This window comes from Chiloscyllium plagiosum, chromosome 38 (genome assembly GCF_004010195.1).
Source record: "Chiloscyllium plagiosum isolate BGI_BamShark_2017 chromosome 38, ASM401019v2, whole genome shotgun sequence".
NCBI lineage: Eukaryota > Metazoa > Chordata > Chondrichthyes > Orectolobiformes > Hemiscylliidae > Chiloscyllium > Chiloscyllium plagiosum.
Window position 1 is genome coordinate 2948621 of NC_057747.1, and position 20187 is coordinate 2968807.

At 43.6% G+C, this 20187-nt stretch overlaps 1 protein-coding gene across 3 annotated transcripts in view; it reads left to right on the top strand.

Moving 5' to 3' along the window:
• The window catches only part of pdlim1 (PDZ and LIM domain 1 (elfin)), a 91425-nt gene extending 90484 nt beyond the window's left edge, over nt 1-941 (top strand). For 2 of the 3 annotated variants that reach the window (XM_043678695.1, XM_043678694.1), the window contains one exon: nt 555-941. In XM_043678695.1, the coding sequence (XP_043534630.1) occupies nt 555-744 (190 nt within the window). In that variant the 3' untranslated portion in view covers nt 745-941. The remainder of the gene's footprint in view (nt 1-554) is intronic. The other variant, XM_043678696.1, reaches the window with a different exon arrangement.
• The last annotated feature ends 19246 nt before the right edge of the window (nt 942-20187 follow it).

Below are 20187 nucleotides of genomic sequence, written 5' to 3' on the forward strand. Positions count from 1 at the left end.
CCCAGTCCTCAGTATTAACCCCTCAGACCCTTGCTCACTTACACAATGTGTCGCTGAGACGCAAACCAGGAGTGGTCAGCGACTTATTTCCTGAGACACAAGAGAAAGGAAAATCCTCTGGGCATCTGCTCCTGAGTGGAAACATTAATTGCTGGTGAGTGTATGGGTTAGGTTCCTGATGCGATGCCAAATGTGGTTGAGTATCCCAGTTGCACTCTCCTTCTGGACTGAACAATTCAGGTTTGGATGACGGAGATTCCTGGTGTCCATGGATCCCCAAACTACAGCAGCGAGGCTCAGTCCAACTGGCCTCAGCACCATTAAGCCAGGATCCAGTACCAAATCAAGGGACAACTGAGTGATGCTGTAATCAGTACAGGTCACAACCAGGGGGACAAATAAACACATGGAAACATCCTACACAACAGGAATGGGAGGGGAGAAACCAAGTGGGGCAAAGGTTTTACAAAATGTAAGCGACTTGGGTTGAAACTCAGCACCATTGGCTGGCTTGAATTAATTGATTTGTTTTTTTCCTGTCTGCAATGTTACAGGGGGATGATTGTGAAAGTCCGTGACCAGTTCCGTCACCCTGAGTGCTACACTTGCGCTGACTGTGGAACAACCTTGAAGCAGAAAGGACATTTTTTCATCGGAGACAAGATCTACTGCGAACAGCACGCCAAGGAGCGGACCACTGTCCCTGAGGGCTACGATGTTGTCACGGTCTTCCCCAAGTCATAAGCTACGATCTGAGGCACCGTCTTCCATATCCTGTGAAATAAGTGACCCTGCTTGCATGCCTACCTATGTACAGAAGATACCACTAACTACATTTGTTACACCATTTTTCTAAAAAAAAAGTAACAGACTTCTGTAATCACGCAGTACAAATGCCTCTCGAATGTAATGAGACACCACTAAACTACAATTGGTTACCACTTTGTTTCTTAAGTCCTTTATATTTCATCCATCAGCTCCTGGTGGTTTGTTTTGATCCTTTATTCTCCCATCTCTCCTCCTATGGGACTGTTCTCTCCCCCATCCTCTCGTTTCCAGAGGACACTGCTCTTCCCACTTCATTGATAAGCTCTCCAGTTTCACGGCTTCACCCAAGCCTGAAGTATTCAGGTAAAAGCTCGCTGAATATTAAAAGACTATTGAACTGCAAGAGGCATCATTACTGAGCCAGTTCCAGTCTATGCATAACATTTTGCCCAATGCCTCTTGGTAAGGCTTAAGATAACAGCCTGTATGCCTCTTGGGCACTTTCACGTTTCTAGCCAGAGGCCAAATGAAGTCCTAGCTCAATAAAAACTCAAAGAAGTGCAGATACTGTAAATCAGAAACGAAAACATGTTGCTGGAAAAGCTCAGCAGGTGTGGCAGCATCTCAGGAAGGATCACTCAACCCGAAACGTTAACTCTTGATTTGTCTCCACGGATGCTGCTAGACCTGCTGAGCCTTTCCAGCATTTTGTTGTTAAGTCCTAGCTCAGGTCAGTTAACCTGGCACAGGTCGGACATGGAGATGGGGCTTTGTATGGATCAGTTCCCCAGCCTGTCAATGACGTCACTAGAAGCAGCAACAACTTATCGCAGCACCTCTCAGTACAATGTTGTTTTACACAGAGGAGTCTGGCGTGTTTCTAACAGAGTGAAGACATTTCAGACTGCTTCGCAGGAGTGGTATCAGATGTATGTCTTAGATGAGATGAGAAAGGTAGAAAGGTTAGTGTGTGATTTTCTGAGTTCAATATTGAAGTCTTGGTCGTCAGGGGTGGAATGATTTTAAATTGAGGGTTTAAAATCCTCCAGCCCACAGGAAGCCATTTGGACTTTGCTTTTGTATCAACTCTTTGAAAGAACTATCTATTGACAGTACTCTGAGTAGGCCTGCTCTTTTGTCAGAATGCTCCTTACAAGCATGGATTCTATTCCCTTTGAGTGTTATTACACAGACAATTTGCAGCACTATCCTCAGTGACAGTGAGGCAAGGAATAGGGAGAGAGTGCACTTGAACACGTGGCTGCAAGGATGGTGTAGGAGGGAGGGCTTCAGGTATTTGGACAATTGGACTGCATTCTGGGGAAGGTGGGACCTGTACAAGCAGGACGGGTTCACCTGAACCAGAAGGGCACCAATATCCTGGGAGGTAGGTTTGCTAGCACTCTTCGGGGGGGTTTAAACTAATTTGGCAGGGGGATGGGATCCGGACTTGTAGTCCAGCAAGTAGGTTAGCTGTTTGTCAGGATGTCCAAGAATGTAGGGAGGCTGTGGAGAAGGTAGCACTGACAGGGAATACTTGCAGACACAGAGATGGGTTCAAGTGTGTATACTTCAACGCAAGGAGTATCAGAAATAAGGTGGGTGAACTTAAAGCGTGGATCGGTACCTGGGACTACGATGTTGTGGCTATCACGGAAACGTGGATAGAAGAGGGACACGAATGATTGTTGGAGGTTCCTGGTTACAAATGTTTCAGTAAGCTTAGGGAGGGTGGTAAAAAAGGAGGGTGGTGTTGCTAATTAGAAATGGTATAACGGCTGCAGAAAGGCAGTTTGAGGGGGATCTGCCTTTGGAGGTAGTATGGGCTGAAGTCAGAAATAGGAAAGGAGCAGTCACCTTGTTGGGTGTTTACTATAGGCCCCCCAATAGCAGCAGAGATGTGGAGAAACAGATTGGGAAACAGATTTTGGAAAGGTGCAGAAGCCACAGGGTAGTAGTCATGGGCAATTTCAACTTCCCAAATATTGATTGGAAGCTCTTTAGACCAAGTAGATTGGATGGGGCGGTGTTTGTGCAGTGTGTCCAGGAAGCTTTTACCCTTGCAACTTTATCCTTTATGATTTGGTATGCCTTACCAGGCAGTAGGAATTTTTTGTTTTGTTTCTGAATGGTACCCCATAGACCCTCAGGATTATTTCAGGTTATGAGATGTTCACCCTGAATATCAACAGTAACTGAGGGCTGATCTCACTGGAAAGGAGTAGGCTGGTCACCAAAGATCAACTTGCGATAAAATGACAGGTTCATGGGGTTTGAGTCTGCTGAGTGTCACCAAACACTGGAAAGCCACTTTGTGTGTGGAGGCGATAGTGACTCACACTGCAGTACAGTGAGTTCATTGAACAGTGCACCCATTGTATAATGTAACCCTGACCTTGTACCATTCATACTGGCAATGTCTCTGCCAAACATTGACACATGGCTATCTGAATCCTTTAGTTGTGAAGCCGTAAAACGTTTATGACCTTTCTCATTTGCGGGTTGATGAAAGTATTTTGTACTTTTCTGGCAGGAAGCAATTATTTTACTGCAGTGAGCACTGTCTGGCAACCACTCGGTTGCAGACTGGAAAGGGTGGCCATGAGTTGAATAATTGGATGCAAATTTGCTGCTTAGTGTTTAAGGTTAGGTTGGGGAGAGGGTTGGTGTTCAGCTCAGAACCTCAGCAGTAATATCCCAACAAGACCTCAGCCCTAATGAGCCCTGGCGGATTGGCAAAGTCAAGTTGTCTTGCATCTTCAATTGTCTCACCTACCGTCAAGCCTCGAGGCTCCTTACTGACCAACTAACCGTACAGATATACATGTTAGGAGCAAGAGGAGGCTATTCAGTCCCTCGAGCCTGCTGCACCATTTTAAGTGATCTGTTTCAGGCCTCCTACTTTGCTGAATGTTCTCCCTTGTCCTTTAGGTTATTGATTGACGGGTCCAACTTACCCTTAAAAATGTTCACTGACCTTGCTTCCACTCTTCTCTGGGGAACAGAATTACCTTCTAAGGGGAAAAAGTTTTTCTTCTGCTCTGCCTTAAATGGGAGACTCCTCATTTTTAAACTGTGTCAATTTGTTCTAGTCGTATCAGGGCCCAGCAAACATCATGTCATTCTGAAACCCCACATATTTTGTTTAGCTGATTTTACCCAAAGCAAGCCTGTTGGTTCAACAACCTCTCCTATCTCTCTATTTCTCTCTGACAGCCATGTTGAATTTGTTGATTGTCTGAAGTGATTATTTAGTTCATGATTCAATCACTCAAAGCTTTTTTTTTCTCTTCCCCTACAGGTAAGTGAATTGAAAGTAAAAGTAATCCTATTCTCTGCTACTCTGTGACATGCTTTTGATCAAAAAGCCCACGGGAAGTGAAGTGGTGGTTGACGCAATTGCGGTTGCAATAAATCTGGAATACATAGCTTACAGAAGATGGTAAGTGTCAATCCCAGCCAAAACAGTGGAGCAAGTGTGGACATTTCACAGTGCTGTGACCTAGGAGGGAAGCTCAGTCTCCAATGTCGGCTCTCTCTGTCAGAGCAGAAAGCACATCGCAGTAGTTGTATATTATTGCACATGCGTTCAGATATGAATGCTAAGGCTTTGTGGGTCTGGCTTCAATATGGCACAGGGTTGTTTAACCTTCCAATGAGGTGATAAACACCTCAGCAACACAAAGGTGCTATGATTCTCTGCACTCACTTCTTTCATTTATTTTTAATTAACCTGTTCAGTTGTGGTATGACACACTTCTCAACCTGGTCTCTTGGCTCAGAGGCGGTTGTAAGCTGGTTCAAATCTAAACTGAGATTGGGTGGAATTGTTGAATATGACTTGTGTATGTTACTTCAAGTTATGCACTTAATCATTTACTAACTGGAGATTGGAGCGATAACGTCTGGGGATGAATTTTATTTGGAATTTGAACAACTTGATCAGATTACAATGCCTTTTATTTCAATGTCTCCTTGGGCTTTTATGACTGTTTTATTTGCATAAACAAACAAGAAGTTTCAAGTGCATAGCTTCAGTTCAGTAGTAAAGCCACTGTACCATAGTTTGAAGGACATCATTGTCTGTAAGGTTTCCAGCGATTCAATCATGGGGTGGCTTCGAAGCACTGTAGCTCTCCTGCACAAAATTGCTAGTTGTTGGACCAGTTTTGTATTCCAATGTCACTGCCATCATTTTGTATTCTTCCAGCATCATGTCAGCCTGTTAATGAGCACTCGGTGTCATGATTACTTGCTTGCTCTCAAAGTAAGAGCTGCTGAATTAATAAGATTTACCAGGATGTTGCCTGGAATGGAGAATAGGTTGTACGAGGATAGGTTGAGAATACTAGGCCTTTTCTCATTGGAACGGCGAAGGATGAGGGGTGACTTGATAGAGGTTTATAAGATGATCAGAGGAATAGATAGAGTAGACAGTCAGAAACTTTTTCCCTGGGTACAACAGAGTGTTACAAGGGGACATAAATTTAAGGTGAAGGGTGGAAGGTATAGGAGGGATGTCAGGGGTCACTCTCTTTACCCAGAGAGTGGTGGGGAATGCGCTGCCTGTGGGAGTGGCAGAGTCAGAATCATTGGCGACTTTAAGCGGCAATTGGATAGGTACATGGATGGGTGCTTAAGCTAGGACAAATGTTCGGCACAACATCGTGGGCCGAAGGGCCTGTTCTGTGCTGTATTGTTCTATGTTCTATGTTCTACCCAAAATTGTGTTTGCTGTCTGGTAAAGAGCTGTGCAATATTACTCCAACTTCCATCTCCTGGTCAGCACTCCTTCAGGTTACAGCATTTCAAACACAGATCAAAGGGTTGTTTTTAAATGGTTTTTGCCTTTCAAAGAGTGAGTTACCAATCTGCAGCACTTCCTGGGTGAAAACCTTTCCCCTCAACTCTTTCTGCCAAATAAGATACATAAATTATTGGTTATTGACTTTTCTGATGACTGAGTAGATCCTTATTATCCACTCTATCCAAGCCCCTTGTAATTTTGTACACTCTGGCTTTCACCGTTCCAAAGAACATCACTTGAACCCACCAAATCTTTCCTCATCACTAAAATTCTCCATTCTGGGCAGCATCGTTGTGAATCTCTTATAATTAGATCTTTTTTGTAAGATGGTGACCAGAACAATAAGGAGTACTCTAGCTGCGATCTAGCATGACCTTCCTGCTCTTATTCACTACACCTAGACCAATAAGAGAAGTGTGCCTAGGGGAGGCAGTAGTGGGGTGGTAATGTCTCTATCCTAGTAACCCTGAGACCTGGGCTAATATCTGGAAACACAGCTTCAATAGAATTAGGTTCTAGATCATTTGTTACCTTATGGCCCACATCCCCAGACCTTTAGTAAACACCAATCTACAGAGATGGCAGTGCACTAGCTTAGCAATCCAGAGACCAGGGGAATCTACTGGAAATATGGGTTCAATTCCCAGCATAGGGGCTGGTGGTGTTTAATGAATGAATTGTTGCATCCCTACAGTTTGGAAAGGAGCCGTTCAGCCCATCAACAATCTGAAGAGGATCCCAGCCAGACCCATTCCCTCTACCCTATCCCTGTACCCCTGCATTTCCCATGGCTAACCTGCCGAGCCTGCACATCCCTGGAAACTACAGGGCAATTTAGCAAAGCCAATCCACCTAAACTGCACACACTGAGAGAGGAAACCAGAGCACCCAGAGGAAACGCACATTGAAACAGGAAGAATGTGCAAACTCCATACGCGGTCGCTTGATGATGGAATCGAACCTTGGTCCCTGGTGCTGTGAGGCAGCAGTGCTGACCACTGAGCCACCCTCTGGAATATAAAGCTAATCTCAGTAATGAGGACCATGAAGCTTTCATTTTAAAGGGCCATCTGGTTCACCAAAGTAGGTGAAGGAAGAAAATCGACCATACCTATTAGGTCTGTCCTCCATGTGACTCCAGACCCACAGCAGTGTGGTTGTCTCTTAATTGCCCTCTGAAATGGTGTAGCAAGACATTGAGTTCATGGGCAATTAGGGATGGGCAGCAAATGCTGACCCTGCCCGTGCTGCCAACATCGCCATTTAAACATAAACAATAACATTCTTCAGCACATTATTCATCTGGTCTGTTACTTTCAGAGATTAATGGACATGCACTTCAAAGGTCCCATGGTTTCTCAATACTTTCCAACATGCGTTTACTCTGTATTCCTTTATCTCGTATGTCTTCTCCAAATGCAGCACTTTACAGTCTCTCGATTGAAACCCTTTTGGCAATTTCCTGACTGCCTGACAAATCCATCGCTGTTATCATGCAGCCTCGATCCTCACCACATAAACAAAATTTGCATCATCTCCAAATGTTCTAAAGGGGTCCCCTGCATTTAAGTCTAAGTCATTGATACGTGCAGTAACGACAAGGGACGAGTATTGAACCCAATGGAACCCACTGGAAACAATCACAAGTACAATTAACCATCGTACTTCCTGCCACTCAACCAATTCCGGATTGAATTTGTCACTGTCCTGCACCCAATAGGTTTTTATTTTTCTGGCCAGCCTACGTGGGACCTTGACCATAGATTTTGCTACATGACGTCAACAATGCTCCCCTCATTGACCCTCCTTGTCACCTCCTCAAAAGAAATTCCAACAAGTTATTCAGATGCAGCCTTTGTTAGATCAAGTAATTGTTCTTGCTTAACCTTTCCAAATAATGAAAGCAAAACACTGCAAAAGCTGGAAATCTGAAACCAACTCTGAGCATGCTGGAGGACCCCAGCAAGTCTGGCAGTATCTGTGGGAGAGAAAGCAGAGTTACCATTTTGAGTCCAATGTGACTTTTCTTAAATCAGTTCTGAAGAAGAGTCATACTAAACTGGAGATGTTAATTCTGTTGCTGTCTCTCCACAGATGCTGCCAGACCTGCTGAGTTCTTCCAGCACGTTCTGTATTTGTTTCATTTTTGAATAGTGAATATATCCTGTCCCTCAACAATTTTTGCTGCAATTTGTTCACACCAGGAATGAGCAGTAATTACTCAGTCTATCCCTCTTGTCTTTTTATTAAACAGCAAGTCTGCTGCCAAGGAGCATGGGCAAATTATAGTCAAAACATTAATTTTCTAAGTAACCTGGGCGATAAATTGTTTGGGACCTGCTAATCAATGCACTTTGAAGATAACAAAGGATGTAACATGTTTTCTTCAGACGAGCTGTTTCTTTACATTGGACTGAATGTAAAAAAAAACTTTTCAGAATTACTGAGCCGTACGAAAAGCATCCCTAATGAATGTCTGAACTTTTGTTATAAACAGTCAGAAGTTCTGTGCACATCAGCAGCCTACTGAGCAGGATCTTTTTGCTTGTTGTCTTTTGCCATTACTTACAAAGCCATGGAGAGCGTCTCCTGCTGGTACTTTATCTGTTAGTTGAATTTCACTGTACCATGGATTGGTGAGCAGTCTATTTGATATGAATTAAACTCTAATGAACTGACACCTTCTCCTTAAATGCTCTCAGCGAGCGGTGACAAACAAGCTCAGCATGCGACATGGTTAGACAGAGAGGGAGATACGTACTCTAGCTGGGTTTCCCTTGGGGGTGCAGGTCTGTGGCCTAGAGCAGTCAGGGAGCAACAAGGCTTCATTGTGCAAGTCGGGGAGTCTTCCTGTGCAGCACAATGTTAGAAGGAACTCTGGCGCTAACTAACACATGGAGCCACATGCTCAGCAGAGCCGGGGACTTAGCAGCAGCAGTAGGTTCCCGGTGCTAATATGTAACCCGGAGAGAGCTACATTCTACACAGTGGACAGTCAATGTTCTCAGGTTTCAACATTTTCACAGGTTCAATTAAATCAAGAACTAGTAAAATACCTAACACACACACACACAAAGTGGTCTATGCTGTTAAACCCCACTTTGTGCTTCCATGAGGAGGACCTTCCACCCTGACTTTAAGTTCACCTGGACCATCTCCGACATCTCCCTCCCCTTCCTGAACCTCTCTGTCTCTGTCTCTGGTGACCAACTCAACACAGAAATCTATTTCAAACCTATGAATCCCACAGCTACCTGGACTACACCTCCTCCCATTCCACCCTCGCCCCCCCCCCAGGTAAAAATGCTATCTCTTACACTCAATTCCTCCGCCTCCGCCGTATCTGCTCCCAGGAGGAGCAATTTCACTCCAGGACATCCCAGATGACCTCCTATTTCAAGGATCATGATTTTCCCTCCCACATGGTCAACATTGCCCTCCAGCACATCTCATCCACTTCCCGCACCTCCACCCTTGAATGCCACCCCTCCAACCGCAACAAGGATAAAACTTCCCTGTCCTCACCTTCCAACTCACGAATCTCCGGATACAATGCCTCATGCTCCGCCATTTCCATCACTGTCAGACCTCACCACCAAAAATATATTTCTCGTTCCACTCCTATTAGCATTCCACGGAGAACATTCGCTCCATGACTCCTTTGTCATGTCTACGCCCTCCCACCAACCCACCCTCCACACCTGGCATCTTCCCTTGCTGCGCCTGAGGTGCAAAACCTGCATCTATACCTCCCCTCTCACCTCCGTCCGAGGCCCTAAAGGATAATTTCAAATCCAACAAAAGATTTTCCTGCATATCCACCCACCTCATTTACAGCATCTGTTACCCTTGATGCGATCTCCTCTACATCGGGGAAACTGAGCGCCAACTTGCAGAGCCATTCAGGGAATATCTCTGGTCCACGCACACCAACCAACCTTACAGCCATGTAGCCAACTACTTCATTTCCTGGGCCTCCTCCACTATCAAATTCAAGCCACCCAATGCCTGGAAGAAGAACGCCTCATATTCCACCTTGGAACCCTCCAACCACACGCCATCAACATTGACTACATCAGTTTTGAAATCTCCCCTCCCTCCACTTCATCCCAGATCCAACCCTCCAACTTGGCACTGCATCGATTCTCCCACTCCTCCGATGCTGCCTGACCTGCTATGCTTTTCCAGCACCACACGTTTCGACCCTGACTCTCCAGTGTCTGCAGTCCTCACTTTCTCCTGGGATAAATGACACAGCAGTTATAATGTGGTCCTTGATGTTCAGTTTGGGTTCTGCTGGAGGCACTCAGCTGACTACAGCATTGTGTCAAACGTGGAGAAATGGACTGCATTCTAGAGGAAGTAAGTGCGAGTGATATTATCCCTGACATTAGTGGAGCATGAGATTGAGTGTGGCCTCAGCAAGCTCCAGTGAAACTAATGTCAGTGGGAAGCAGGGGAAAACTCTCCACTGGTTGGAGTCACAAGGCTTGGACTCTCAGTTCCAGGTAGTCCCTGCAGGAGTTGCTTGGTGCAGAATCATAGGCCCAACCATCACCACCACCTAAATCAGAATTGGGAAAGTTTGCTGATGTTCAGACACTGTCTACTACTATTCACAACTCCTCAGGCAGTGAAATAGTCCATGTTTATACGCAGCAAACGCTGGGCAGCGTTCTGTCTTGGCTGGTAAATGGCAAATAATATTTTGGCCACAAAAACATCACGCAAAGAGCAAGATTGTGGCTGGGAATTCTGTGGTTAACTCACCTGACTCCTCAAAGACTGTCCACCATCTGTAAGGCACAACTCAGGAATGTGCAGGAATACTTCCCACTTGTCTGAATGAGTGCACCTCCAACAGCGCTCAAGAAATTCTACACCATCCAGGACAAAGCAACCTGTTTGATTAGCATTGCATCCATTTCCTTCACTATCAACACTCAGTGTAACCATCTGTAAGATGAACTGCAGTAAGTTAGTCATGTGACCTCAGATATAGGTCCAGCTTGGAGAGAGACGCCATTAAAGATGACACAGAGAACACCGTGTCAGCACTGTGCAGCTGAAATCGTGTGGGTTTTGAGAGCTGTAAAAGAGATAACTGCTGTAAGGAACATCAGAGTATAATTAAAAACTTCAGTCTTCAAATCCCTGGCTGTGAATTCTCCAGTTTCCCAGCCCCTTCTCCCACCGTTGCCACTTCTCATGTGTGGAACACCAGCTCGAAGGTAGCAAGGGCAAAGAATGTACTCTGGCTGGAGGAATTCAATGTCCACCACCAGGGATTGCTCAGTAGCAATACTGCAGTCTGAACTAGTTGAATCCTAAAGACATAGCAGCTGGACTGAATCTGTGGCAGCTGGTGAGGAAATCAACCAAAGGCACAAAGCTACTTGAGATCATCCTCACCAATCGACCTGTTGCAGATGCATTTGTCTGTGGCAGTATTTGTAGGGGTGGTCACTGAACAGTTCTTCTGACAATGAAGTCACATTGAGGATGTCCTCTAACATGATGTATGGCACTATGACAAAATTAAATGGGACAGACTTTGAATGGAGCTGGCAACTGAAAACTGGGCATCTATGAACCACTGTGAACCAACAACAGCAGAATTGTATTCCAATACAATATACAACCCTCATGGCCCTGCATATCCCCACTCTACCAGTATCGTCAAGCCAAGGGATCAATCCTGGATGAATGAAGAGTGCAGAAGGACATAACAGGAATAGATATCCCTAAAAATGAGATGTCATCCGAGTGAAACTATAACATAGAGATAATTGTGTGCCAAAAAAAATAAGCAACAAGTGATTCGGCGAACTGATCCCACAATCAATGGATAATTTCCAAGCTCTGGATCCATGCTAAATCCAGTTACAAATGGATATTTCAGCCTCTCAGTGGAGGGCGAGGATCCACAATTATCTTCATCCTCAATGATGGAGGAACGTGGCACATCACTGCAAAGGTGAGACTGAAGCAACCGTAACAATGTTTAGTCAGAAGTGCCAAGTGTAGTATTCTCCTGAGATCCCCAGCATCACAGATTCACTGTCTTCAGCCAATTCGATTCACTCCATATGATATCAAGGAATGGCTGAAAGCTATGGGCCCTGACAACATTCAAGCAAGAGTACTGAAGACTTACGCTCCAGGACTTTCTGCACCCCTAACCAAACTGCCCAGCAATGGAACCTACCTGAGCTGAAAATGGCCCACTTAATGTCCTGTACACAAATAAAAAGGACAAATTGAACCCAGTTAATTACTGCCTCATCAATCTACTCTTGATCATCAAAAAGCTGATGGAAGACTGGGCAATAACCTGCACATGACACTCAGTTTGGTTAAGGCCGGAGCCATTTGGCTGCTGATCTCATGCCAGTCTAGATCTAGATCTAGGTATAAGAGCTGAGATGAGAGTGACTGCCCTTGACAACAAGATAGCATTTGACCAAGTGTGGCATAAAGGAACACTATAGAAACTGGAATCAAAGGGAATCAGGCAGAAACCTCTCTATTGGTTGGAGTTACACCGAGCACAAAGGATGATGGTTGTTTTTGCTGGAGGTGTATGATCTTATCCACGGGACATTGCTGCAGCAGTTCCTCAGGATAGGGTCATGACTTTCCTTCTGTCATAAGTTCAGAAATGAGAATATTCGCCAATGATTGCATAGTGTTCAGCACCATTCGCCACTCCTCAGATATTTACGCAGTCCATATTCAAAAGTGGTAAGGCCTGGACAACATCCAGGCTGGGACTAACAAGCAGAAAATTACGCTCAGGGCCACACAAGCGCCAGGCTATTTCCATCTCCAACAAGAGGAAATCTCACCGGGAATTGAAATATCCACGGGAGCAGATCAGAGGCTAGGAATATGGTTCCAAGTAATTCAGTTCCTGACTCTCCAAAGATTGTGCATAAGATCGTAAGAAGTGAGAGTAGAAATAGGTCAGCCAGCCAGTCCAAGTCTGCTCCACAATTCAATGAGATCATGATAGTTCTCTTTCCTAAAACAAACACAGAGAACACAGGAGAAACTCATCAGGTCTGGCAGCATTTGTAGGGAGTCAGGAATGACACTTTAGATTAGATTAGATTACTTACAGTGTGGAAACAGGCCCTTCGGCCCAACAAGTCCACACCGACCCGCCAAAGCGTAACCCACCCATACCGCTACATTTACCCCTTTACCTAACACTACGGGCAATTTAGCATGGCCAATTCACCTGACTTGCACATCTTTGGACTGTGGGAGGAAACCGGTGCCCCCGGAGGAAACCCACGCAGACACGGGGAGAACGTGCAAACTCCACACAGTCAGTCGCCTGAGTCGGGAATTGAACCCGGGTCTAACCACTGTGCCACCGTGCCGCCCACTTCTTTAGAATTCTCGTTCCTACCTTTTCCTCATGACCCTTTGATTCCCTTACTGATTAAAAAAACTTGTCTATATCAGCCTTGAATATATTTGGTGACCTAACCTCTGTAGAAATACATGAAATAATTCCACAAATTCACTACCACCCGAGATTAGAAATCCCTTCTCGTCTCTGTTTTAAATGTGTGACCTCTTATTCTGAGATGATACCCTTTGGTTCTAAATTCTTCTGAAAGAGTCTAGAAGGGAAAATAATCTTTCACCATCTGCCCTGTCAAGCCCCCAAGAATCTTATACGTTTCAATAAAGTCACCTCTAGACTGCAATGGGCGCAGACCTACATGATTTCTCATCGTAAAACATGCACCCCATACCTCAAATCAACCTAGTGAAACTTCTCTGAACTGTCTTCAATGCCTGTTCATCTTTCCTTAGATAAAAAGACAAAGCATGTTCATAGTATTCTAGGTATGGTTTAACTAGTACCTTGTATAGTTTTAGCATGACTTTGCTATCTCTATGACCATTTCCTTTGAAGTAAAGACCAATATTCTATTTGCCTTCCCTATTATCTGATGAACTTGGGATGCTAACCTTTTACGATTTATGCACAAGGACTCCCAAATCTCTCTGTGCTGTAGCTTTCTGCGGTCTTTCTCCATTTAAATATCATTCAGCTCCTCTACTCTTCCTGCCAAATTACACAACCTTGTGTTTTCCAACATTCCATTGTACCTGCCAGGTTTTTACCCATGCACATAACCTGTCTCTATTCCTCTGCAGACTCTTCGTGACATCCTCAGTCTTTGTCTCCCACCTTGTTTTTATTGCAGGCACACTGGACGTGTGCTCGTGTTAGCCTCTGTCTTCATTTTTATATATTTAAAGAATCTCTTACTCTCCTTTCTTATATTACCAGCTAGTTTACCTTAATAGTTAATTTTGTCCCTTTTTGTTATTTTTGTTGGTTTTTAATGCTTTCCCAATCCTCTGGTTTATCACTAATCTTTGACATGCTGCATGTTTTTTTGCTTCAGTTGGATGCTATATAACTTTCATAACGTTCCATGGTTGTAGTCCCTTCCTAGAATTCTTCTTCCTCACTAGAATATATCTTAGCTCTGAATCTTGAACTGTTTTCCTAAATATCTGCCTTTGTTCATCATCAATCTTTCCTGTTGAACCTCTTTTCCAATCCACTCCAGCCAACCCTGCTCACATTCCTTTGTAATTACTTTTATTCAGGTATAACACAATTGCTTCCGACCCCTGTTGCTCACTTGCAAACTGAATACTACATTCCAGTATGTTATGCTTCCTGTTTCCTCAGAGTTAAAAATCACACAACACCAGGTTGTAGCCCAACAGGTTTAATTGGAAGCAGGAGAAAGTGAGGACTGCAGATGCTGGAGATCAGAGCTTAAAAATGTGTTGCTGGAAAAGCGCAGCAGGTCAGGCAGCATCAAAGTAACAGGAGAATCGACGTTTCGGGCATAAGGCCTTCTTCAGGAATGATTCCTGAAGAAGGGCTGATGCTTGAAACGTCGATTCTCCTGTTCCTTTAATTGGAAGCACAATTGTGTACTCCACTGTCACCTGATGAAGGAGCAGCGCTCCGAAAGCTAGTGCTTCCAATTAAACCTGTTGGACTATAACCTGGTGTTGTGTGATTTTTAACTTTGTACACCCCAGTTCAACACCGGCATCTCCAAATCATATTTCCTCAGAGATATTTTGCTCTGAGATTATTTATTAATCCTGTCACATTACAAATTATCAGATCTAAAGTAGCCCGACACTTAGTTAAATCCATAACATATTGTTCCCAGAAACTGTCCTGAATATAATCTATGAATTTTTCCTCATTCTTAAAAAAATAAGTTGTCCAAATCTACTTGAATATTTGAGTCATGTTTTCTCACACCCTCGTTATGTGCTGATTTATTCCCTGCTGAAAATGTGTTGCTGGAAAAGCGCAGCAGGTCAGGCAGCATCAAAGGAACAGGAGAATCGACGTTTCGGGCATAAGCCCTTCTTCAGGAATGATTTATTCTCTGACCAACCATCTATCTACTGTTAGGGGAGTCTATGGTTTTCCTCCCATTGTTCTTTCCTTCTTCCATCCACATGGATTCGACATATTTCTTGCTATTGTACTTATTCTATCCCGTATTAAAAATGCGACCCACCACCTTTTTCGTCCTGTGTGTATTTCTAATTGAAAGGGGTCATGCCCCTAAATATTTAGCTCCCTGCTTTGATCTCCTTGTAACCATGTCTCTGTAATGGCTAAAAGCTCACAGTCATTAGTCCCAATTTGTGATATTATTTGTTTGGAGTACTGTGCACATTTAAGTAAGGGGCTATTCAGTTTGCCTTTTTATAATTACGCAGGTATCTTATTCAGATACATCTGGTGGTGTATCCTGAATCCTCTTCCTATGCTATGATGTGAAGACGATTAATCTTACAGCAGTTGAACAAATATGGAGATCCACTGGCTGACGTGCAGCACTGCTCCTGCGATGTTCGACTCCTCATCCCAACTCATTCTCCATTCTGAAAGAGCTCATCGTAGACATGTGGCCGAGAACACCATCAACTTTCTGCCTTCTGGATATCCAGCACTTTTAAACTTCAATGTCCCGATGTGGTGGTCTCGTTTGGAATGCAAAGGTCATGAACTGAGGGCAGAAATCCAATTGAGCAATGTAATGCAGCAAAAAGTGGGAACAGTTTGGGTAACATAGAAAAATAGAAAATATAAGCATAAGTAGGCCCCCCCATTGGGCCCTTCAAGCCTGCTCCGCCATTCAATATGATCGTGGCTGACCATCTAACTCAGTCCCCTGCTCCTGATTTCTCCCCATACTGTTTGATTCATTTGGCTCTAAGAACTATACAAAACTCCTTCTTGAAAACATTCAATACTTTGATCCAATCTCTTTCTGTGGCAGCGAACTTTAGAGGCTCACCACTCACAAGGGTGTAGAAATTTCCCTTGATCTCAGTTCTAACAGGGTTATCCCATATCCTTAGGCTGTGATTCCCTGGTCCTGGACTCTCCATCATCAGGAACATCATTCCCTCATTTATAACTCCAGTGAATATAATCCCAAGCAATCCGATTGTTCCTCGTAGGTCAGTCATGCCCAAGACTTAGGCTGGTAATCCTTTGTTGCAATTCTCCATAGACAGAACATCTTTCATCAAACAAGGTGACTAAAACTGCAAGCAATACTCCAGGTGTGGCCTGAATAAGGCCAAGTACAATTGCAGCAAGACATCTCTACACGTGAATCCTCTCGCGATGAAGTTGAGCATACCATTTACCTTTTTGACTGCCTGATGCACTGCATTGCTTACTTTCAGTGACTAGAATATAGGGGCACCTATATTATTATTAATAATAACATAATAACAATATAATAATAATAATCTACCTTTCTGGTTTTGCTCCTCTGAACCAAATCATTAATGTATATCATTGTTAGCTGGGGTCCAAGCACTGATATCTCTCATACCACACAAGTCACTGGTTACCACTTGAGCAATGACCTGTTTATGCCTACTCTTTGTTTCCTGTCTGCCAACAATTCTCAATCCATGTCAGTACACTATCCCAATCCCAGATGCTTTAATTTTGCAGGTTTAATATCATTTGTGGAACCTTATTCATAGTCTTCTGAAAGCCCAAGTAAATCATACCTACCGGCTCTCCATGATCTACTGTACAAGTTACATCCTCAAAAACGTCCAGTAAATTTGAGAATTAACTTTACTAATTACTTGCTTCACTGTGCCAGGTTCCATTCCAGCCTCGGGCGACTGTCTGTGTGAAGTTTGCACATTCTCCTCGTGTTTGCATTAGCTTCCTCTGGGTACTCTGTTTTCCTCCCACAGTGCAAGATGCGCAGGTCAGGTGAATTGGTCATGCTAAATTGTCCATAGTGTTCAGGGATGTGTAGGTTTGCTACATTAGTTGGGCAAGGTATGTGGGGATGAGTCTGGGTGGGTTGCTCTTCGGAGGGTTGGTGTGGACTTGTTGGGCTGAAAGGCCTGTTTCCACACTGTGGGGATTTTATGATTCTTTCACAGTTCCACACAATAAATACAAGTTCAGCAACCTTTCCTTTCACAGATCTTTGATTTCAATTGCAAAGATACTAATGGGCGTGATCTGAACAATCACCACAGTGCTGGAAGAAGTGACAAGATGAAATATTATCAATTTAAGGCGGCACAGTGGTTAGCACTGCTGCCTCACAGCACCAGAGACCCGAGTCCAGTTCCCGCCTCAGGCAACTGTCTGTGTGGAGTTTGCACATTCTCCCCATGTCTGCGTGGATTTCCTCCTGGTGCTCCGGTTTCCTCCCACAGTCCAAAAATGTGCAGGTCAGGTGAATTGGCCATGCTAAATTGCCTGTAGTGTTAGGTGAAGGGGTAAATGTAGGGGTGTGGGTCTGGGTGGGTTGCTCTTCGGAGGGTCGGTGTGGACTTGTTGGGCCGAAGGGCCTGTTTCCACACTGTAAGTAATCTGATCTAAAAATCTAACCTGCATATCGCCTTTTGTGATTCATGCACTAGGATACCCAGTTCGCCTTCCATCTAGATCTTGGAAAACTCAGCATTTAGATAAGATATTTTAAATTTTTTTCTACCAGAATGGACATTTTTAGATTTACCCACTACATTCCATTTCACCATATCTTGTACTAGTGGCCTGACACATCATTCTCTTTTTTGTAGCCTCCTCGTGTCCTTTTCACAACTTACTTTCTTTTCTGTCTTTGTATTGGCAGCAAACCTAGCAACTATACCTTTATTTAATGAATTTATGTGAACAGTTGAGATCCCAATAAAGATCCTGTGGCACAGCACTCGTTATTTCTTGTCAACTTGATAAAGTCCCATTTATGCCAACTCTATTTTCTGTTAGCTAACCAATCTTCTCACAATGCCTCCCACTTCCTGAGCTCTTGTTTTCCAGAATAACCTTATCAAATGCCTTCTGGAAACAGAAGCACAGTAAGTTTGCCTTAGATATCACATAGATTAGATTAGAATGGTGCTGGAAAAGCACAGCAGTTCAGAAAGCATCCGAGGAGCAGTATTCCTGATGAAGGGCTTTTGCCCAAAATCCTCGAATGCTGCCTGAACTGCTGTGCTTTTCCAGCACCATTCTAATCTAGACTCTGGTTTCCAGCATCTGCAGTCATTGTTTTTACCTTAGATATCACATAGCCTGCCCTCTAGTTAGCATTAGAACGTGGTGTTCTGAAACAAATTCCAAAAATATTCTTTGAGCTTCCCATAAAGCCGAAGATATTGCATTCTTAACTCACTGCTCTCTCTACCTGTCCGACTACCTTCAATGATTTGTGTGCAAATACATCCAGACAGACAATTTAAAGATTGCAGATGACACAGAACTTGCAAGAATTGTAGACTTTGAGGAGGACAGTGTGAAATGTCACAAGCACATTGACAAATTAGTAGAGTGGCTGGAAAGGTAGCAAATAGGTTTCAATACAGGGAGGTGTGAAGTGATACATTTGGTTGGAAAAACATTGAAAGACAACGTAAAATAGGGGTACAGCTCTAAGAAGGAGCACAGACACAGCGGTGTCTGGATGTATGTGTGCACAGAGTATTGAGGATGGTAAGATAGGTAAAGAGAGCAGTGACCAAAGCATACAATATCTTCAGCTTTATTAATAGGGACACAGAGTACAACTACTGGGATGTGATGTTGCACTTGCATAAGGCACTTGTTAGACCTCACTTGAGTATTGTATAAAATTGTGGACGCCACATTACAGGAAGGATGTGAATGCATTGGAGAGTGTGTAGAAGTCATCTCCTTGTAACCATGTTTTTGTGAGGCTATGAAATCAAATTCATTTACCTCAATTTTTGTCATCATTTCACCTATCTTATTCCAAATGCTTCATGCATTAAAATACAAAGCCTTTAAGCTTGTTGTATTATTGAATTTCTTGACATTTTTATGGTTCAAAGATACAAAATGGCAATAATACATTCTGTCGCTTCCTCTCATTTCCTGATTACAATCAGCCCCATTACAAACCTGCAATCCTACCTTTACTTTTGATTTTACACTTTTCCATGTGACTGAACCCACTATTTAGTTTGAAGCCCTATCTACATTCCCTAGTTCCTGATGGCCTGATTGGAGCAGCGGCAGTGAGCAGTCAGTCCACATGGAGGCCCCCTATGCCTTTGGAAAGAGACTGGGATGTTTGTTTTTCTAACTTTGCTTCTTGTGTTTCTGACCTATGTTTACACTGTGTATAGCTGTAATATAACTGACCCATGTTTACACTGTGTATAGCTGTAATATAACTGACCCATGTTTACACTGTGTATAGCTGTAATATAACTGACCCATGGTTACACTGTGTATAGCTGTAATATAACTGACCCATGGTTATACTGTGTATAGCTGTATGTAACTGACCTATGCTTATACTGTGTATAGCTGTAATGTAACTGACCCATGGTTATACTGTGTATAGCTGTAATGTAACTGATCCATGGTTATACTGTGTATAGCTGTATGTAACTGACCTATGCTTATACTGTGTATAGCAGTAATGTAACTGACCTATGCTTATACTGTGTATAGCTGTATGTAACTGACCTATGCTTATACTGTGTATAGCTGTAATGTAACTGACCCATGGTTATACTGTGTATAGCTGTAATGTAACTTTTGTTTATTTCTCTATTCTGTAACTAAGGATTGTACCTTGGTACACTGTACCTGAGATAGCATTGCATGTTGGTGACATTGTTACATTGTAACTAATGTTGTATCTGAAGAACCTGCACCGTATACCTTTGTACCCAAGATGGCGCTGTAAGTAGCAACTCATAAACATTCACTGAACTCGTTTCACAGAATCCCTACAGTGTGGAAACAGGTCATTTGGGCCAATAAGTCCATACTGACTCTTCAAAGAGCATTCTACCCAGACTCAACCCCCCCCCCATCCCTGTAACCCTGCATTTCCCATTGCTAATCCACCTAATTTACACATCCCTGGACACTATGGGCTATTTCCCATCATCAATCCACCCTACCCTGCACATCTGTGGGAGGAAACCCACACAGGCACGGAGAGAATACTCAAACTCCACACAGACAGTCACCCACAGCTGGAATTGAACCCGGATTCCTGGCTCTGTGAGGC